The sequence below is a fragment of the Neopsephotus bourkii genome, unplaced genomic scaffold (genome assembly GCF_033783945.1).
Source record: "Neopsephotus bourkii isolate Nb327-2 ecotype Australia unplaced genomic scaffold, CSIRO-AGI_Nbou_v1 NB_357, whole genome shotgun sequence".
Taxonomy (NCBI): domain Eukaryota; kingdom Metazoa; phylum Chordata; class Aves; order Psittaciformes; family Psittacidae; genus Neopsephotus; species Neopsephotus bourkii.
The window spans coordinates 382,394-405,477 of NW_026900863.1; the positions used below are offsets into that span (position 1 = coordinate 382,394).

At 38.6% G+C, this 23,084-nt stretch overlaps 1 protein-coding gene across 1 annotated transcript in view; it reads right to left on the minus strand.

Moving 5' to 3' along the window:
* Positions 1-23,084, minus strand: part of RANBP17 (RAN binding protein 17) — a 154,156-nt gene that overhangs the window by 54,729 nt on the left and 76,343 nt on the right. Inside the window, exons 15-19 of the mRNA XM_061348402.1 lie at positions 17,637-17,710; positions 9,998-10,071; positions 4,751-4,821; positions 4,557-4,665; positions 1,699-1,802 (exon numbers count right to left, since the gene is read on the minus strand). Coding sequence (XP_061204386.1) covers positions 1,699-1,802; positions 4,557-4,665; positions 4,751-4,821; positions 9,998-10,071; positions 17,637-17,710 — 432 coding nt within the window. The remainder of the gene's footprint in view (positions 1-1,698; positions 1,803-4,556; positions 4,666-4,750; positions 4,822-9,997; positions 10,072-17,636; positions 17,711-23,084) is intronic.

A 23,084-nucleotide genomic window follows, 5' to 3' on the forward strand; every position in this document is an offset into this window, starting at 1 on the left:
GCACTGTGTGGCCCTGGCTTGTGGCAGCTGCATGCATTTTGAAGACACAGTTCTCAGGTTACTCACTTAATTCTGCCACTATCATTATGTTGCTATTGATCTCAGTAGCTCTTGTCTACACAGCATTACTCTAGATGAAGCTGAATCAGGCAGTTATCATGCATCAAACTTGCTCAAAAGCCTGGAGATTTCCCCTTAATTACTTGTGATTTTATTTGCAAATACCGTTAAAGTGTAATCAAGCAGTCACTTTCTAGGGTCGTTAAGAACTTGCTAGTTTAGGAATATATCACTGGCAATCCATTAAAATTTTTCTACCAAGATAGTTTCAAGCAAAGGAGACAGGACAAATATTTTAATAAACTGAATCCTCACTTGAGATAAAGCCACTTTCCTACAGAAAGGGTGATTCTGTCGAGTGACCTCTTTGTCCTAGTTTTTAGGGTTTTAACTTGAGAATATAAGAGATGAATCCAAGATAGATGAACTGTGCCTACTTCATAAATGAAAAGTTATTCGAATTAAATACATACAGCAACAACAAATGAGGTAAGTAGAAGTAATTGTTGAAATAACCTTAACTACTATTAAAAAAACAATAATCACTTAATTCAAATGATTACTGTGAGCTGAGCATCTTCTGGTCATGTCAGCCATGTACTGCAGACAAATCAGTTACTAAATATTTCTACCATATCTATCTATTTTCTTACAAAAAAGTGGATAAATATGCTGATGTAGCACTTAAGTTTTCATCATATTTCAAAACAGTGAATTAAAAACTCTTAGGGTTTCTTGTAAATGACCCTGTGTAGCTGAAGTGAGCACTCCAGTGCACACTGTTAACTATTTATTCCATGACAGTAGAAGGGGATCTCTAATGCAATAGTGCTCCAATATATTATCATTCCTGATGATGCAGCTTCTACCTAGCAAGTCTTTTTCTTCTCTAAAATATACTGTTGTTTTGACACAAACAGCTTGCTACACTTAAGGATTTTACTAATAAAACATAATGTTGTGTTAGATATTATGACTGTTGCCACAGCTGAACTGACTTGTCAAATCAATCCTAATATGGCTCCCACAGGCACATAAAAACCTTATTTAGCTATCAGTTATCCTAATCACTTTGTTCAGTTTAAGGGTGCAATACTTCAAGACCAGTTCCTATTTATACATATATGCCCAGCCATTTAATAAAGTCTTGATTTATATAATAAATTCTTGTTTGAAAAAAATACTTCAAAGCAGCCGGGTTTATCAATTGTGTTGCAACATGTCTCCTCATACCCCCAAATAAATATATGAATATACACAAACAGGATATTTACGTGGCAAAAGGCAATATTACATATGAACCAGATAAGCTATCACTGAAGACAGATTTGTTCCTTCGATTATAAATAGGGTCAAATGGGGCCCCTTGATCCGCAAAGCACCGAAAAATCCAAATGCCTTTATAAAATCTTTGTACAGAGTTTGTTTAGGATAGTAATCAGTACCTTTTGTATCTTTACAGTCTACTTTCCTAAATACGTATATATGTATGCAGGTATAAATATACATACAAGTATACAGGTATGTACATGCCAGGAGGGACAGATATAAGAGATGACAAGTTTGTTGCTAAATGCTTGTTCCACTATTAGTTTCTCCCATCAATAATTTCTTTCTCTGTAATTGAAATAAACCTACCTTTGCTTCTTCTTGGACAAAACTACTGTTGAATAGCTGAGCCACACTTTCAAATGAAACTGTGAGAGGAAGCATGAAATTCTCAAACTCATCCTCATCTTCACCTGCAGGAAAAGAAACCAAAACAAAACAGCAGAAGCATCACATCATAGTCACACTGTTCTTTGGAAGGGTCAGCCTCTTAGGGTTTTATAGCAAAATCTCACTAACATCATGGGAACTTTCATATGACCTACAGGAACAAAAACCTGAGGTCTGACACATTTTTACTGAGCTATAAACAAAGAAGACAAATTGTTGATTGTAAACAACCTCTGTGTGAGACTGGCACATCTCTGCATTTCACATCTTCCTCCTTTTCCCATTTCTGTTCCCTCTGTTAATCTGACAGCATTTGTTCTGTGCCCTGGAAGAACAGTCACATAAAGTCATGACTTAACAGTTAGAAAATGTTAAATTTTAAGCTGCAATAATAAATCAGAGCCTTTCACATGTGTATTTTGGAGTATGATGTTTAAATCATCATCTTTTATGATCGTATGCTATTTTTTCTAACTCCTACCTCAGTACACAGAATGAAGCTGCTGTGGAAATAAATCTGAACTGTGCTGGGGTTATTTGTGTGACACTATTGACTCATTTGTTTCAGAAGGTGTGAACTGAGAGTAAAAGAAACAAGATGCTGTGGGTAGGGAAAAAGAGATTGTCTTGGTTTCACAGCTGAATGATTAACTGGAAGTCTGGGCTGTTATTTGTTTTGTCATGATGCTGAACAAGTAAATATAAACAACATTTTAGAAATGGCAATTTGCATGAGGATTGGTACTCATGCCACTTATCTTTAGGCCCTTAATGAGGGTAGCTTGCCTCTTACACTGCAGATTCCCCTCGGGAGTAATTCAGAGTAGGAATTTAATTTATGTTCTTTAAAGAGCTCTTTGCTATAGGGCTTTTCTCCCTTCTCTCTTCATAGGCAAAGTCTGGCAAACTAAGTTGTGACTGAAGTTAGAAGGAATTTCATGTGTGTCAAATTGGTTGTGCAAAGTTAGTGCAAGCTTTACAGTTTAGCTTTTACACTTCATATACCATCTGTAAAATGGGCCTAATTCCAACCTCTTACTTCTAGGGATACTGTAAAGAGCAAATCACTCACCCGAGTACAACAGTAAGAACGACACAAAAGGCCAAGAAGAGAGAAGGCCAGGAAGTAAAACCAGTCACAACAGGAAGCAAAACACAGACTAACACATAAATCCAAATGGCAAAATATGACAGAAAAAAAACCTAAAAATCAAAATACTCAGCAGCTTCTCATTAAGCTGAGATGTCACATCTGAACTGAAAGAGGCAAATATCCTCTGAGAGAAATAACTGTGATCCTGCAATTAAAACTGCCTCCTAACAATGTGAATACTACAAGGAGAGGAAAGTTACAAAGCAATCCCAGTTCTGGCATTTCCTCTGCTCTGAATACTTGGCTTTGTGGCCTGAACTGCTTCCTTTTAATATAGGGCTTTTGTGGCCAGTTTGCCGGATATATTTTAGAAAGCAAAAGGAAACAGTTTTCAATCACTTCCCACTGCTGCATTGGTCAGCCAGTTACAGAGCCTTCAAACTGCAACATATGCTCAAACACTTTTTTAACCTAGCAAAGTAACCAACCAAACTTGTGACCTGCCTCCTGCACCTGCAGCAGGACCGAAGAGGATGCTTTGCTGGTTTGTGCTACGTTTCAAAGGTACTCGTGGCAGCAACAGGATCTGGTTACTTTGGGAAAATACAACCCTGTCCATCTTTGCCTGTCTCCTTTGCCGCCTCCTCTCTGCTCCCTTCAACCAGAGTCAGTCTTTTTATTTGTCATTTCTGGACCTTTGTCTTCTCTTCTGATTACTCACAGTAACCCCAGACTATTCATCCGGCTTCTGGTTTCCCTCTTCTTTTTACCAACTCCAGCTCCTCAGGCAGCTCCAATATGGTACTAGTTTTCTGTGCTCCCAATCTCTTTGCTCAACCAGCATCAGCATCCTCTTACCCTTCTGGAAGCTGAACTATTTCTATAGGCATCATATATCCTGATGCTTTTCTCCTTTCAACTGCTTATCAGATCTTCCTCGGAGGAAAAAACAATACCAAAATAATTAATAAATAAAGACCAATCATTCAGAAAGAGTCCCACGCTGGTACTGCCTCTTGGCAGCATACAGAATAACAGAAGTCATGTGGATACTGCTCTGTGAAGCATGGTCTGGTCTTGCCTCAAAGTTAACCGTTTTCAGCACTAGACAGTGCAAGCACCCATTATCAGCAAGGGGAGGAACAACTGCTGTTGCCTTATGTGACTATGGTGATCATCTCTGCACACGTTGCCTAGTTAAGTCTTTGCATAGAGACTTGCCAAGCTGGATGGTTGCTTGGAGCAACCTGCTCTAATTGAAGGTGCCTGAGCCAGGGGAAGGGGACTGGAACTGGATGACCCTTAAGGTCTCTTCCAACCCAAACCATTCTAGGATTTTATGAATAAAAAATCCCAAACAACATTCTACTAGAAGCAAGAACATTCTGGCACAATTGCTATGTCCCCCTGGAAATGTGAAACAGGCACTCGGTACTGTAAATCCTTGTAGTGAATACAGAAAGTACTTCTGTGCAAAAAAAATCGTATCTTGCTTTTTTCTTCAACAGAAGGCAACAGTGTTTATGCTTAATGCCATAAATCTCAAAAGTTGCTCAGCAGTGCTTTAAACACCAACATGTTTACTGTACAATTCATCTGCTGTTTGATTGGTTTAATAACCTTAAAAATTCATGGTAACACACAAGACAGGAAGGTGTCTCAGGACATGGGAGAAGGATCTTACCTAGCTCTACCATGAGAAGACGAGTGAGAGTAGTGTAGAACACTGTCCGGTACCTGAGGTCACTGAGGCTGGAATTATCACTGATATCCAAGAAAGGAAAGTGCTTACTCTGTTGAAATGTAAGCATATGAAAAGTTAAGCATGCCACAAGATTTACTATACACAACGTTTTTTAACATAGTAAGAAAACTTACTGTGTGATTCTGAAGCATGAATTTCACAGCCTCTATTTTCACAAGCTTTTTCAGGAGACTGTAAGTAGGAGGTGTTAAGGAAGAATCAGCCTCACAGCATCATGATTAAGTTACCAGGTTGTACAAACTGCCAGGAATTTTTAGTGAGGAAAAAAAATCCTTACTAAAACAATAACAAATATACATTAAAAAAATCCTGTATCTGAATTTCATCCAAAAATATACATCATAAAGATATTCTTTAGAACATTAAAGACCATAATCTATTATTAATTAAAGCAATTACTTTTCATGGCATATATTCTAGTCACAAAAGAGACAAATGAACTGAATGACTTTTGTAATTAAACAGAGAGTTTCTGGTAATAAATGTGCTGTTTTTCCCCCAGATAGACCTGTCTCTTCAGCATGCAAAAAACCCCAGTGGTTTTGCAACTGCCTGCACTGGAGACGACTAGCCCTTGGCAATGGGACTGGATGCAGCCATAAGCAGCACTGAAGTAATGGCCCCAAAATCAGAGGTGATCTTCCTGACCCATCAAAATCACATTTAATTTGTTTCAGTTATAAGAGCTAAAAATACATCTCATACATACTAACTGATGTTGAATACACTTAACCAAAGTATTTTCAGATGTTCAAGAACTGAATGGGAACCTCTTAAGAACATACAAGATCTCATAGCCAGACCAAGGTGCAACGCAAGGTAGTACAGGTGGGACCTTTGGAGCTATTTAGGAATATATATACAGGAATCCAGTGCTACAAAATACAAAGCTAATCTAACTGACTACAGCCAAGCATGAACTGAAATGTCCCACTCCACAAACCAGATGAGTTTAAGGCTGTGCCAGCCCAGCAGTGTGGCATCGGCCCCGGCTCTATGCTCTGCCTCCCAGTGCAGGCCCCTTGGGAAGGTCTCCTGGTCTGGTCTATGCATTGCACTAGCATACATGATCCCTGGGCTGGAGCTCCTGGCCCTGGCCCTGCGGGATAAGCTCAGGTCTGTTTACACCTGCTTGTTTGTACAGAAGGGCTCCCAGGGAGATGCACACTAAATGACACAGAAGCAGTGTGTTTCCTGGACTGCATGTATCTGCAGATCACATATTCTAGCTGATTTACTAGGTGGTTACACCTGATGAAATGCAATATGCTTCTTAAAAATACTTATTTTAAAAGCATGAGAAATCATACTAAATCACAAGTTGGGTTTGCAAAAACTATCTATATTATAGAAGCACTTAAAGTTCAAGCAGTTAAGACTTGTTCCACAACTGGACTCCCTTCCTAGCTGTGTGCACTATGAACACCTCTAATAGCAAGAGCACACATCAATTCCCTGCCTCAGATAATGCAAGCATTTGGGGTGGGAGTAACAGGAAATTCACTGTGTGTTCCAAAGAGATCCACGCTGACATCTGTGTGAGGCTTGTACAGAGGTAACCAGATGTTATTTAGCAAAATAGAAGCAAGAGAATGGCCAGAGCACTGGCCTGGAGTTTTAAACTCCTGTTTCCCCTTCATTTGACACAAAATTCCTGCACAGCTTTCAACAAGACAGTTAAAGTTTCACCGTCTCAGTTCTGCAATGGGGATATAAAAGGCTTTTTGACATCTAGGTATACTGACACATTTTTCAGGAATGCCACTGGAAAATTCAAACCACAGAAACATCCGTAAGTACTGAAGGCATGAAACGAAAGAAATGACTTCCAGGCTTGTACATCGGGTCCCATTAATTTATCAAACACTGCTGATCCATGACACTGATGAAGTTCCTTAAGAAATAAACAGTATGATTATCATGAATTATTATGAACTTTAGACTGTACAGTAGTACCTACAGTCCTGCACAAACACCCCTAACACTTATTATTGTTACTACTTGTTTTTGAGTGCTTGCTGCACTCTGCCATTCCTGCACATAATTGATTGAAGAGTTCAATTACTTTTATGGGAATAAACAATTTCCCTTTTCATTGTAAATGGATTAAATTCTTTTTAAGCAGGTAAAAGTGTAAGAATAGGGTTCATACCTGTTATTGGAAAATCTCCTAATCTAGTTTTAAGATGATGTTCCTCTGTCAATCTATAACATTCGACATCACATTACATGGTTTTATATTGCAAAGCTACATGGTTGGTTTGGGTTTTTTTCCCTGTTACAAGGGAAAGCCCTTCATAACATAAGGTTAACAAAGCTGTGGAAAAGGAATTTCTGACAGATTATAAATATTTTACCCCAAGTTATTGTACAAAATAACACCAAAATTGTACTTATTTTGCTACAAAAATATACAGTAGAAAAGTTAATTATCAGAAGAAGTAAACATGTATGAGGGAGCACTATGGCTTCAAAGACATAAAGGAATGACTAACATATTCCATTATGTAAATGAATTCAAAGATATTTCAGGACTGATCAGCTAGGAGGGACATAATGATTTATAATTCAAATAACTGAGCTTTGAAATCAAATTGGGCTAATATATTTCGAAATATGCAAACCTGGAATAATTGTGAAAGTAATGTAAACCGTGACAGCAGCTCCAATCATTTGTTGCCTTTGTTGTTAATACTGTCCTATGGCTTTTCTTCTTGGTTTTGGTTCTGGTATGCAGTAAAGTTGCTGAAAATATGGTTTGCTTTTAATTCCTGATTATCCTTTAGAATAAGACTATTATACACATAAGAAAAGACCAATTTCAAAGACTGTGTGGAAGCTGACTGACATCCAGGAAAGTACTGAAATTAAATAAATAATTATTTTAACCTTTCAGGCTAGCCACAATTTAATCTATATGAAATACTGAAAATTGATCCACTGGATCCAGCATCTTAACAATACACTCTTTCTTTCAGAGCAATATATACTTAATGCCTTTAAAAAACACCCTAATATAATGTGAAAAGGCCAAAGTTTGCAATGCCAGCAAGTAGTTATAAACTACTTCATATGTTTGAAATAAAAAGTACTTCAGTATTATTATTAAAAAAACCCCTATTGGTAGAGTTTTTAATAGGAAAAAATACATATCTTTAAAAGCCAAAATGACCAGTGAAATTGGGTTGTACATCATTTTCTGGGAAAAAGGAAAAACAGCCTCGACAGGTGTAATTTATCATTTTTCTGATTTAATACCAAAGAAATATATTAAAATAATAAAAAGAATCCTGAAATCCTCAAAATTTGTAGTGATAAATAGCCCTCCCTGTCTTTATTGCATTATGCCTACTAACAGAAATATTGCATGGTGGATTTTGCCAGACAAGGACGATTATTTTCCAATAAAAAGTTGCATATTAAATTCCAGCACAAAAGTGTGTGTCTAATACTTCTGAAATCTTTTATGGTTTGCCAGGGAACACAATTTTAAACTTAACTAATACAACATCACGGGGAAGTGAACCAGCATTAAAGCTGTCTTTGTACCACCCCACCCAGCTAAGCAGAAAAGCTTGTTTGAAGCATCTCCACTGAAGAGTCATTGAACAAATTCTGGTATTTATGGTTTTAGTTAATATCTTTTTGCTAGTCTTTAAACATTTCACACTGATGCTTGAGGTTTATGCTGCTTTATGTTCAGATTTATGTGCTGCTTTACATCCCAACTATGCACAGGGGTCTGAAACTGCTCTTGCAACAGTTAGCAAGTTTCTGCAAAGAAAAACAACCCCACAATTTCATCACGCTTCTACTCTTCAGGAGAACATAGGTTATTAAATATCTACTTTTTCATCCTTATCTGGATCCTGATGTTGTATCTATTTCATGAGCAGAAAATCATTTGCTGCAAATATAATTTGAGTAATTTGAAAACTAAAATTATCCAGACATTTCAGCCTTGGAAAGTATTATTTACAACATCAGTTTAAAGTGACCCTCATTTTTGAGAACTACCATAGGAACACATGCCTTTGCAAGCCTCCAGAAAACAATCTGAAATGCTAGATGCCTGTTGGCTTTAGCTGATTGTTTCAGCAACTACACACACATACATAAACAGGTAAGCACTTGAAGTCAGATGCACCACATTAAATTTCTTGGTTATTTTGAAAGTGTCTCGAACCCTACTGAAACAACAGTACAAAAGAAGAGAGATCTCATTAGCCCCTCCATGAATATCATTAAGAAATGCCCCCCCTTCTGTTTTTGCCAAATTTCTTAGTGATGTTTCACTTTCAAGTCCTTCCCAGTCCTCCTTCTGTGATGCCATGAGAACATGAACACTTGCGTATTTAAAGTATCAAGTTAGCTGCTTAATGGTATTTCAAGTAAACAAATAGAAGTGCACATTTTATGATTTTCATTAAACGAAATTCACTTACGGAATGTGAAAACCCACACCCATCTTTCAACCCAAGGAAATATATTAGAATTCTTCTGATAGGATTAGAGTTCGATGGAGAAATAAAATGATACCAATTGTGGTATTCCAGGCGCCTTCCCCTCTGCTTCTCTAACAATCTCCTCTACAAAATTACTGAAAAGTTGTCTGTATTTTAAAATAGAGAAGGATTTGAAGATTGAATGTATTATTGGTGGTTTATTATCTGTCCTGTACCTTTAAACATCGTGTCACATCAAAACCAGCTACTACTTTTCAATCTTCTTGCTCTACTGACAGAAAATTCAAAGATCAAGTATTCTCCAGCCTGTGGTAAGCAAGAACAAGATACAAAAGGTTTGCAACACATAGCAAGTTAGCATCATGATTTGGCCAAGACGTTCACAAGAATATCTGAACTCAGATAAAATCCACGTGCAAAGTCAAAGCTGTTTTATGAGTAATAACGATGGCACTGACACAGTAAGGAACTTGGAATCGGGCAATGACAAAACATGTGCAGAGGCTTGTGATTAAAATCTCAGCTCATGCTTCATATCCCAGTTGACTCATCCTGAAAGCAAAACCAATCCTGTTCCCAACCACCAACAGCATTGCTTCTGTTCTCAACACTGTTGAACTCGTCAATGGTATTGACTTCTAGAAGATTAGGAATAGGATAGATGACCATAAGCAACTAGTTACATGATTTGTCTTTTGTGGCTAAGAAGTAGGTGGAAATAAGAGCATTATTAAAAAACAATGCATAGAAAAAGATAAACCAAAAAGAGTAAATATTAATATCCTGATTGGTTTAAAACTGTGGCATATGAAACACCAAAAATCTTGCTAATGATATTTACCTTATTACTGTCAAACAATATATGCCATAGACAATGCAAAGGATATCCAACAGAAAGGTCATTTAGAAACTGAAGAGTTCTTGAAATCACAGGCTCACATCTTCCCCAGTATTTAAGATTTGTCACACTGGAATAAATAAAACAAAAGAGTGAGATTCTGCAACACATCTTTCCCTTTTTGAGAAGTGCAGTGCAAAAGTTCAAAGTAATAGCACATTATACTACAATGTATCTCTGTGATACATCTTAGAATTTCCCATTTATGAGACAGAAAAGGCTATAAAATCATGCGCTGCCTTTTTCCCGAGCAGGGGATTCAAACATTTTTGTAATATTGTAACAATACATTCGTTTTTAAAAAATCCATCATCTGTCATAATGAAATAAATTATCTGGAGCTTACCACTACTTGTATCTATCTTACTTGCTGACACAATATCTGGCCACTTAACTTCTCTAGTATTTATCTGCTCAGTTCTTCACAAGGTAAAACCAAATTGCTATAAATTCCCTAGGAAAATTTCCACAGGAGAAATGAGGCACAGAAAAACTAGGGGGCAGTTCACAGAACTACTGATACAGCGAATTCCCAGTGAAACTCAACCTTGCAGTTCTTGTACTAATCCCCGTTTTTCCTCTTCCCTACACCAAACACTTAACTAAAGTCAAGATACGTAAGGTATTCTGCATCTCCCTAATTGCAACCCTCTCAGACATAGGAAGCATACTCTGATTAATGAACCAATGCATAAATAATGGTATAGGATAACTCTAGACCTATTATCAATCCTTGGGGAATACCACATAAAACAACTTACCATTTCTGACAACAGACTCTTTGGAGTTAGCCTTTCAGTGAAATCATGCAGCTAACGCTTGCTCTACTACCACCCATACTTTGATGTGAGACATGAAAAACAGAGCTGGGACCCTCTACAACCTCTTCTGTATTGTGTGACAGTGCAGACACTAGCGACCTGGGATGGAATCTGTTGTGTTCATCTACCAGATTTATTAGGAGGTGAAGAGGTGGCATTAGCCTTCAGATGAAAGAGGTAAATTGAAGCCGGTAAAGTGGAGAGATGAAACTTTTTCCAAGCGAGGAGTTGTTACAACAGTAAGTGAAGAGTCACTGACCTTGCATCTGGTATTTCCTAGCTTTCTTAGGGGAATGTCAGGTACGCCAATGCCAACAATCTTACTGAAGGGGTAAACTCCAGCCAGTGAGTCCAAATAGAAAGTACTCCCCCCAAACCCCACCCCAAGTAGCCCAAATGCACGTATGACCACTAGAAACTTTTTCTAGTATTCCTTGGAGAATCCAAGTTAGGTTGCTTGGCCAGTAACAAGTTGCATCCTCTTAGTTCCCTTTCCTGAAGGCAAGTACTGTGCCCTACTCATTCTGGGACATACACCATCTCCCCCAGTTGCTCAAAAACCCTGAGGAAAGTTGAACACCCTCTTCTTCCAGACAGGGAGGGAATGGTGTGTAAGCGATTCACAGCAGAGTTTCTGATACTGGATTCATGGGGACAAATAAAACCAGGCCATCACAGCCTTTTGAAACATAGCCCGTTCACATAAAAAGGAAGCAGGACTTCCTAGCTCGGAAGCCCAGGCACCTATTCCTGCTCAGGATACCAAAGTGCTAGGGTGTATCTCAAACTCCAGGTGATCGAGAATGAGTCATTTCAGATTTGCGTGCCTCAGTTTCCTTGTGTGTAGAATATGCATAATGATTTTGACTTCACACTGTCCGATCTATCAGTGCAAGACCATGATGTAAGAGCGCCGGTAACAGCTATTTATACCATGATGCAGTAGGATTACAATTTTGGAATACAGAACCTGAAGAAGTGATGTTAAATGCATTAAAATCAGCATCGATTATTGCTTTTACGTATCCACAGCCTAAAGAATGTACTATACCACATAAACAGCATTCCTGAGTTTATAACTTCCTGAAAAAGAGGTTAAGTATAAATCATCTGTTTAGTATTATTTGCTCAGGAAAAGGCAAATAACAATGCAATTACCAAAGCAGTAATCCTCAATTTAGATTTACAAACAAACATTGATTTACTTTCTAAAATCTCTATGAAAGCTACAGAGGTTCAGACGGCCTTAAAGAAACAGCCCATTCTAGCAAGTCCATAATTCACAGTTTATCCCTACTACGGGGAGTTCTGGAGATGTTTATAGTTGCACTAAATCCTTAACAAGTATATAGCATACAAAGCAATAAAAATGAATTTGGAGTACCCAGATTTGACATCAATATCAAAATCATAACAGGGCTATTTTGCAAAAGAGCCGAATCTTTGTCCTTAGGAAGCCAGATATAAGACATTTAATGAAAAACAAGAAGTCACAGTGACAGCCTGAATAGCAAATTAAAACTGTATAAATAAGACTCTTCATCCACCATTCAGAGTACTTTTGTGTACATCTGTTCTTTCACTTCATGGTTGCATTTGGTTGGCTGAAAGATGGAGTAATAATACAAAAGCCAGAAAGTTCTCAAGAGTGAACAGAGGCTGAAAAGTTTCTATTATAATCAAGCAATTCCCATTTCTGTTTCTGCCTTATCAATAATCAGGCAAGACGAAAGACACCTAAAATGTAATATTTTAAGAGATATCTACAAAACTTTCTAAGTATCTTAGAAAATTTGTGAAGATCTAGAGAGGAATCTCGCAATACAAAAAGCATGTGCGGAAGAGAAGCCAAGGGATGAAAAAAGAAGAAAAATTTACAGCTCCTGGAGGAATCATGGCAAGACAGCACTTGGATTTAAGTATTAGTGTCCTTGTTTCCTTCTCTCTCAAGCAGCTTATTCATTTAGACTATGAACCAAATGCAACACAGTCAAAGGAACCTATCATAAAGTTTCAAATGAGCTACGGAAAATAAGAGTTTCATCAACAGCTAAATGCCAAATTCACCAAAAATACTGATGGTAGATGAGTGCTGAACACATTTTAAAGGCAAGTACAAAAAAAAAGTAGAAATAGAAATGGCAGGATATTTGCAATTTCAGTGACCGGTACGAACACACTGAACTGCAGACACAGTACTGAAAGTGCAATAGTAACGCTAACCCATGCTGAGAGGCTGTGAGGCTGAAAAAGTTAAACAAAAGAGCATTACATAAAGCAGCCAGTACACTTGGAAATATTTTGGTTTGCCTTCAGTAAGAAAACCAGAATAAAACCCTAGCTTCTAAAAACTACACCAGAGAAGCTTCCCAGCCTTGCATCTTCTGAGCCCTTCAGCTTGCTAGGAGACTTTGTCACCATGACTGCTTACCAATGCAGTTCCATCAACACACCAAACATCTCTTCACTTAATACAGTGGCTTAAATGTATTATTTTAAGAGCCTGCGTGTTTTTTACCTAAATCTAGAAAGGGAAGATAAATAATGACTAGATATTCCAATTTACAGTTCTCTGGCAAAAGGTTACCATATTATCCACAGAAAAATCAAAATTCTTTGCACATTCAAAGTCATTATGTTATCTGGCCAAGATATCGATAGCCACTTCCAGCCTCTTAAATCTATTTCACGTCTTCCTGCCCCCCCCCCCCCCCCAATGGATGCCCCCATTTCCTGTCCTGTCCTCAGTTTATGATTTGGGAAGGCCTCTTCAGACACATGGACTGTGCCACACTGCTCTGAAAAGTTTTGCATGGTGCACAGCAAAGTCGTGCAGCCTTCATACAAGACGTAGCAGTTCGTACAGCAGTAGTGGATGAGAAATGATACTTCTGGAGTATCCTGAAATACACTGGAGTATTTCCCATACATGGAGTGGAATCCCCAGCTTAAAAGGGAGAACTTTAAAACTTGTAGTGCAATTTAAAAAAGAAAATTTTAGAGGAGGAGAAAGAATCAGGGATGCAAGGCAGGAAAGCAAAAACAAAGCATAGTCAGCACAGGAGTGCTGAAGGGCGAGTATGTACTCTGCAAACAGAGAAAATCCACTTGGCCACAGGGATGGTGGGTACCTTCATTTATCACTGCATGCCAAGGTGCTCAAACATTGCTTACAGGCCATTTGTAAGCACCCAAAGAATTCATCCATCCTCTTTCAAGAAGATCTTGAATCCCTTCTCTGAAATGCACTGGGCAGGTTCGTTATCACAACCAAGCTGAGGAACCCCAGGAACATTATACTTCCTGCACACGCATAGGTTACTGTACCTCACACACAGGAGACTTGGTAAGATGACAAAGAAGCAATTGCAAAAGTTAAGTTCCTACAAGCCAGAAGAGATAATGACTGCTGTAAATCAGCAAGTTTGGTTTGGTTTGGTTTTTAAATAATTGAAGCAGAGAGTGAAAACCTTTTAAGCTTGTATAAGGACAACATGAATTGGAAAGCCAGAACCGTGGACATTCAGGAACAGCTTTGGTCTCAAGCTAAGGATATTATAAATGGATTACAACAAAACTTCCAAAGTTGCTTAAGGTGTGTGCTAGCCAAATCCCATTACTGTGCGAGAAAAATGGGCATCCAAATTGCCTACAAAGACTTAGAAAATCTCTTCCTTATGTGGTATTTAACTTTTAGTAATATTGAACTTAGCCATTTGTTGGCTTTGTACAGTCATGTTTTAATTATTTCTTGTAGATTATCATCATTTACAGTGAAAGCTTTCTGTGGCTCAGTGGCAGTGATTGGATCTATACTTATTAGAGTTGGACAAAGGTGAATAGCTACAAAAATACACATTCTGTCATGAATAAAAGTGCCAAGTTTTACTACGCTATGATCCATGGAGTTATATCAGTATGAATGTTCAAAAAACATCAAGAGTTTTTATACTTATGTATTACTTAAACACTATCACATGAAAAATCTCTCTTATTATATGTAGGTATATGTGCATCCACCACAGTGAAATCGTAACAGTGGTAAAACAAAAGAGGGAAGGAGGGCAAAAAGCATCCAATAGCAATGTCTGGATGTGCATCTTTTATCATATTTCAGTTATTTTATCACAGCCAAAAATACTAAATATTTGGGCAAATATTCTGTAAGTCCTCCACCCCTCACAGTAAATCCCTTCCACAAGAATCTGACAATAACAGAAAGGAACAAGAAGAGGCTCACAAAGGGTAAGTGAAGAAAAGGTGCCTGTAGCCAAAATAAACAGAAAACACTTTCAGCCAAATGCCCAGAACAGGCTCAAGGAGCAGATGGAACTAAAACTACTCTGGACTAAATATTTCCTTGCCTCTTACCTATACATGGAAGGATCAAGACAGATAGACAGCTATCACAAAGGAAATGACCAGTGGAAGGAGAGAGAAGACTCCTATTGGTTTTGGGTACAATGCCTCACTCTTTGCCTTAAGAGTCTGTGCCTTGATCCACTCCCAGCAGGCCAAGAGGTGTAAGAACATGTAATGTGGCTGTTTGGTGAGGAAGCAGGAGGAACAAGGACAGAGAATTCCATGGAAACAGAGGAACAGTGTGTGCCTTTGAAAACAAATTTCAGCTACTTAAGGAAAGGAATGGATTTGTGGGGTAAGACAGAACACTAAACTGGTGGCTTTCTAAAATAACAGTGTGGTTAAAAATGCTGACTACATCCACAAGAGAAAAAGGGGAATGGTCTCTCAGTCACATATCCTGCCCACTGCTGTTACGAACGTGCAGCTTATTCCCAGTAACAGAGCACCAGAAATGCTGCCAGACTGGATTGCCCCATCAGACTGTAGCTTTTGGATTATGTATCAGTATGTTACGGTTTCACACTCGCATTTGCCAACTGGCATGCTAGCAAAGTGGACACACAATTATGAATGTGTCGATGGAGCAGTTTCACAGCTAACTCTTAAAGCTACTGAGTTGTCCATTTCAAGCTGTAACACCCATTCTGTAAAATTAAACTGATCTAATCAATGAACAATTCATGCTTTTAGGAAAATACAATAAGCTATGAGAAAAGAAAAATGTAGAGCGTGTAACCTAAAAAACAGCGGAGTTTTGCTTTTTATGTACTTTGTTTTCTTTTAAAATCTTCCACAAAACATTAAAACCCTGTTTTTTTACTTAATTTACGCTATTTGTGCAAATACAGCCCTATCCAATCTAAACACATATAGCACTTATACAACTTGTTAAATGCTACGTTATTTCCTCAATTGACAAAGGCAACAGAGATTTCCTCTCAGTAGCAGAAACAGGCAGAAAGAGAAGCAAAGTGATGCATCTGGTCTCCAAACACCAGCCCCTTTCCCCCCCCCTTTCCTCACTTGTTCCAAGTTTCACTGTAGTTTGAAACAATAAAATGAAGCTTAGCTGTCTAATAACACGACATGGACTGCTTCCAGAAACTGTACAATAAGCATCCATCAATATTTTTCCATTCATCACCCTCCATTTACCTGTCTTCAAAGCATACTCCAGATAAGTATCAAGGTTTGAGGAGTACTATTGTTATCCTAAGGCGAGATGTAACAACACTCGGCTTCTGGTTTTGAGGAAGTAAAGCATTTATGCCTGCTTTTCCACAGAAAAGTTAAGTGTATTAGAAAATGACCCTGTCCTAATTGGTACTATTTCTCAAGGTTGGTAGTCATGGTAGCAAAAGAGAAGTCATGTTTAATCCTGTCCAAACAGGTCACAACTAACCTTGCAACACCAGCAGAGATGTTTCTCTACCAGGTCAAAGTCTACTGAAAGTACTTAAAGGTCTTGTAAGTCGGATTTAGAGGATGTGAAGTAAATGACATGATGCAGCATCTTCCTCACCGCAGAATAAAGAGGTAAGGTACTTGTTTCTCTTTCTCCAGGCACACACAGAACTCATTGTCTCCTGGGGACTCCTAGATTTTTTTAGTGGATATTCACAATTTTTCAAAGGGCCCATTTTGTTTTGCTTCAAGAGCAAAACTGATTTTAGATGAAACTCTTTTTGAGTCAGGAGAAACTAGCAAATCTCATGAAGGACATAAGTAATAAAAGACAAGATCCTGGTAGTTTTGCTGGCATGCAAGGAGAGTAGCTGCAGCAGAGGCATGAGAAAAAGGTACCTTCTCCAGAGTAATTTTCTAGGATTATTCTTAAAGAGAAAGTATTGCAACACTTATCTGTCAGATTAAAACACCTCTTACTCTGCTAAATGCCCCAGGTGAGAAAACAGCTGGTAAGCATGAGCCTCTAAAATCCTCCTCCCTGAATCTGTATTTTTGAGAGCACATTTTGCCAGGTCTTGCGAAAAAGCAACCCAAAAGGGCCTCCCCAAAACAACAAAAAAGAGATCAGTTCAACTTGGTCAGTTCCCTACTGCAAACATGCAAATTACCATGAAGCTTTACAGGCAATTCCACTGACATCTGATGGTGCAGGTGGGGAGGGATGAGGACTGCTTAGGTCAGGCTGCCACTGAAGCAGAGTCTGAAATCTTATCTCTATTCTCCCATAAGCCAATTCAAGAAGGGATGCAGGCACTGTGGAGGATATATCCAGCTGCAAGTGTTTATTTAGGGACATGCAGTACCTTCAGAAAATAAGATAAGGATGCTTCTGAAAATGGTTATCCCTTACGTTAAATATTTTACATTTATGGAAACCATATTTCTAGCAAAGAGCAAACGTAACAAAATAAAACTCTGATTTTATGTAAGTATTAAAGACAAGACAAAATACATACAGAATAGAACCCAAGCACAAACTCACACTTTTGTCATAAATGTTTCCAGAACATGGTTGTCGTCTGTTATTCCTAAGACTTCCGACATTCGGGCATACACCTGGAAATAAACATTTCAACAGTAGCATATTATAGACATTTACACATAGCAGCATTTTCAGTTATTCTAAAACATTTCCCATATTATTTTTGCAAGAGAAAAGTACAGGCACAAATGCCTGTCCATCCAGCCTAGCTGAAGCATTTGGAAGAGATGGATTATTCAGTCTTCAATGGTGTTCTGTGAATTTGGGATTCACAGGCTTTTACTTGCCCTTGCATACATTTCTTCCCACAAAGGAGATGTAAATTTCCTGCATTAAACCCACTTTGTTGTTCACAGAACAACACAGTCTCTATTAAAAATAAAAAATAAATGCACAAGGATGGAGAAACCATTCTTCTGTTGGTCTCTGTTCTCAGTGGGATGCGATGCAGTGCTGTTCTTTAGCTTGCATGTATAAGTTCTTGAATTGTCAGTCATAAAATCTTGCAAATTAGGTACTCTTTGGACACTCAGTTTTGTTACCGGGAAGGAAGAACAAAGGTTTTGACAGCCAAGTAACCTGCAGTTGTACACTTCTCCCCTTTATTTCAGATCCCAGACACACTACCACCTAAGTTCACCCATCACCTCACCTATCAGATTCTGTAACAAATGCAAGGCACACCAAGTATAGTTTTTTCTTCCTGTGTGATCTTTCTGGTAGTTTTAGTATCCTGACATTTAGCCTGGATAAAAACATTCAGTTGGGTTCAATCGACTTCAGAAACAGAAACTTTTCATTGCAATCCTCTGCCAACTCACTTTACCCTGATCTCACGTAACACTGCTATTTGCTTACGAGCAGGCTAAACGCAGATCAGCCAGTTGGTACATTTCACTTATTTTAACCTTTTGTGACACTACCCCAAATATTACGGTTATAGGTAATTCTTCCATATGATGTGATCAAGTCAGGTATCACTAAGGTCTGGAATGAGAGCACCAGAGCACATGCAGGCTCAGCTACCCAGTGGTGAAAGCCTGGTGCCATCTAGCTGTCAATTCTGCTCGCTAACGTTTCATAGGGCACACAAATAGCAATGAACTTGATTTAGCTCGCACAATACTTCTGTTACTGTACCTAATCTTTCTTAGACCAAGGTCCTTCCTGCTAGTGATGGAATCCCATGATTGTACTTAAAAACCAAACCCAGCAATATTCTATCTCTGAGGAAGTCAATAAATAACAACAATAATAATAATGATGAGGATAATAATAAACAATAATAATAGAGAATAAAACTGTATTTTCATAACCCAGAGACTTTAGTTTTATATCTGAGCATAATAAAGGCATGAGTAAATAAACTTGCAGCTCTAACCAGAAACTGCACCAAGAGCAAGGATCACTTAACTTGTGAGCTAACTTACCCTTTTATAACTGTATTTATTGTGGCAAAATCAGCCACAATTCAAACAAGTCACTGAAAGGATAATCAAGATACTAAGGAGTCTGTAATATACAATCCTCCAAATGTTGCAAAATAGTCCGTTGACACGGTAAATGTGAAGCTATTTGCAGTAATGCAAATATGCATCCAAGTCTATATTCCGTATATAATTAATAAATTAAATAAGAATATATTCAAATACAAAAATAGCATCTTCTGAAACCTATGGTAGCTGCAATTTTAGCGAAGTTTAAGAATTTCTGTATTTGATATCAGGAAGAGTGAAAAAGAGAGAGAGAAGAATGTAACCCTAGAAGCAAGCTCACATCCCTGTTACGAGCTTTCCTTTCTGACATGGGAAACCAGCGAGTCAGCCTGATCCTGGTGGCATTGTGCTCTGTTGTCAAACTAGGCTCTCCCCACATCAGAGTTTAACAAATAAAATACTAAACCAGCAGTCAGTGTTGACAAAGAGTAGTGCTTTAATCCACAATTATCCTTGTAACTCTTACTACTCCTTTTATCATCCATTAGCTTTGATTCCCATTATCCCATCAAGAACTGTGTCAACGCTTTTGTCCCTGGGGATTTCCCACAACTACTAGGATCTGACAGCCAAGCTTGAGTGCTAAGCAGGATCATTACCTCTTAAATCCACTTATCTGATCCACTGAATAGTAAATTGAAAAGCTCATTAACAGCAACAATCTGATTTGTTTTCACGTGTGACAGGGTCATTTCGAGTCAGCATGAATACAGTGCTTGTAAGAAAAACTACTACCCATTCCCTAATGTGACAAATTGTAAGTGAAAATAAATATGATATTTTAAGCACCTTCTTCAAAATCATTTTCAAAACCAATGCACGCGCTTAGCATGTAAAAATAGAAGAACAACCAACCCCCAGCCACAACAACGAAGCGCCCTTAAGACTTTTAAGCACTATAAAAAATTAATGATAAAGCATTTTGGACGTATAATAATAAAACACACTTGAACAGCAAAGACTGCGCTACATATTCAAAAGGCAGAGAAAAACACTGTTGGAAGGGGGCATAAAAGGATGCGGACTCACATGTGGAAATGATCTCACCTTCAGCTTGGTTCCCATTGCCATAGGTAAAGCTGTGAAGGTGAAGGCAGCTCTGGGAAGCTGCAGAATCCCACATCCACCCAACTGGGGCTCCCCTCCCTTGGAGGCCTCCCCTGCTTTCTTCCAGCAAGAAATAAGCTCTGGCTTTCATTTTCACTTCAGATAGGAGCATCATAACTAGCTTTCAGTAGGAAACAGCCCGTTGAAGACTTGCGGAAAACCTTTACACAACCATTCCCAAATCCTTACAACCGCCGGTTTCACAACTTCCACACAAAACTTGCATCAACACACAGCACTGTGCAATCACACCATGATATGGCCAAAAATGCAAGTTTAACAGCAAAATATCCCACCATCAATATCTCATTCTTACAACAGTCAGAAGCATAAGTGAAAAATCCACAGAAGTGATAACAATAGACTACAATACTGGATGAGCTTCACAGGTACAAGTACATATTCGAGGTCCTTACAGCAAGCCGGAGCTGATCCCACCATCACAACCAACACCCAAGTGCAATGCTACATTCAAAGGTGACAGCAATGGTCACAGAATCCCAGACTGGTTTGGGTTGGAAGGGACCTTAAAGCCATGGGCAGGGACAACTTCCACTAGAGCAGGTTGCCCCAAGCCCCATCCAACCTGGCCTTGACAACCTGGCCATGACAGTGAAGAGACCAGCAAAACTGCCTGGGTGGAATTAGGATGCTGGAGGAAGACTGCAAGTTCACAAGCTCTCCTGCCAGGCACTGTTTTTAAGATCGATAGCAGTTTTATCAGTGGTTCAAACTACATAATTGTATACTTCCCAGTTACTTGAACTGTACCTGCGCGTTTCAAAAGGATGAGAAAATAAAATTGTGGAAGCAATGTTTTATAAAGCAAAGCACTTGTATGTAAATACAGTTCAAGAAAATGGAGAAACAATTCAGCAATCACACCAAAACACTGTTTCCCTCTCTTCTCTACTCTTCGGCCCTAGATACGCCTAACTTTGCTTTATCTTTTGAGGTCTTCTCTTTTTGGTACTCTCATTATAACTCTGAAAAAGCTAATTATGTCAATTCTTAAATGTGAAGCAGATTACAGAACTGGGAAGCTCAGAATATGAGTTCCTAAAGGTTGTATGGCTATATAATGACAGTCACAGAAATTCAATAACAGCACTGTATGGAATGTACTCCAACGCACCCCATGAAACAAATTAAAACAGAGCAATGAATCTCTCACACTGTGCAAATAAGAAAACACAAGAAAATGCGGGTTTCTATATGTTTCATAACGGCTATTATAATGAATTAAGATTTTGGATAATGAATCTTCAGAAAATTACAGTAAAGTTATTCCCCATAGGCACAGTGTAAATGCTTAAGATATTATAACTTCCTTGAAGCTCTCCAGGCCTCGCTGCAGACAACAATCACTACAACATTAAAGTCTTTTGTCATGAACACTGAGGGTGAAACCAGACCTTAACCAGACTTTACTCCAGCTAGATGTGGACTAGGACTGGAACACACGGGCAGGCAAAAGGGAGCATCACCTTCCTCATGTCTGTCTGGAAATTCACGCAATGCTAGGCGACCACAAGACCTTCCTGACAGTGCTGTCCCATCTCTCTGACAGGTACATCACCCACTGAAACTCCACAGTATGCAGGAGTTTCTTTCTCGGTGTCGAGTGCCACAGCACAGTCAGTAATTTCCACTGCTTTTCAAACTGCACTCGGGTGTCTTCGATTTTCAGCACTTCAAAGCTCCATTACAACACAGCAGAAATCTGGCTTCCAAATCCCACAGACAAAGCCTGAATATCTGAGCTTAATCCCCTACTCTGTGTATCAGAGTGCTGGATCATTCACCTTTACCTCCTGACCAAACTAAGCACTTAACAAGCCTTGGCTTTTCTGTCCTCTCCTTAACAGAAGAAAACCTTGGTCAGCTCCACACTTGCTAAGCTGACTTAAAGATCTCAAAACACCCTTAACTCTTGAGTCTGAAGCATGAATGGGCTAATCTGTCATTTCATAGTTAGCTCCCCAAATGAAAAAATCTCCGAGAGGCCATAAGAAACCGCCCTGGTTTCAGACACGATCTCTGAAGATAAAGTTGGGCTTTGTGGTACAGAAAAAGTAGACTGCTCTCCCATTCACTGCTACGTGTGTTTGCAAGCAACCAGAGGAACCAAGTACATAAACGATAACCAATATATAATATTTACTATATAAATTATACACTGGCTTACCTATAAACCAAGCTTAATTACATCATGTTATCCTCACTTGAAAGAAGGGACCTACTATAAGATGACATTTAAAAATTAGGGTCTTGTTATTAGAAGCAATGTGTGCTATGTTGCAGGGGGAAGGGTAAATCTGCTGCGTGGCTCACTCATTGCTATGGATGTTATTTCCCTCCTAGTCTGCTGAAATACTCTGTCATCACCAGTTGAGGCAGGCAGAGGTATTAACAGTTCCCACAAAGGCTCTTTTCCAGACCCTCTTCCCAATCCTTTCCCTGGTGTCTTAACACAGCAAGAGAATTCACAGGAGTCTGGGGTGGGGGAGTGACTAACTCCCCTCCTCCTGCTCCATAAAGTGCACATGCGTTGCCAGCAAGAAATCTTTTCTTGCATGGAAATTGATCTCTTTTTCAACAATTTCTCTCTCAGCTTTTATTTACTTATTTACATATATCTTCCTTTCTTAATTCCTGTTTTCTGAAAATCTTGAAAGAAACATTTACAATTCTGGTCACCTTACTACAAGAGACCTACTAGGAACCAACCGCTGTTATTGCTGGTACAGCATGAGCAGCATTCTCTGACACAAAAAATGAGAAAGAAAAAAAAAAAATCAGTTTATCTGCTAGCTCTTCAGGTAGCCAATTGTTAAAAAGGTCC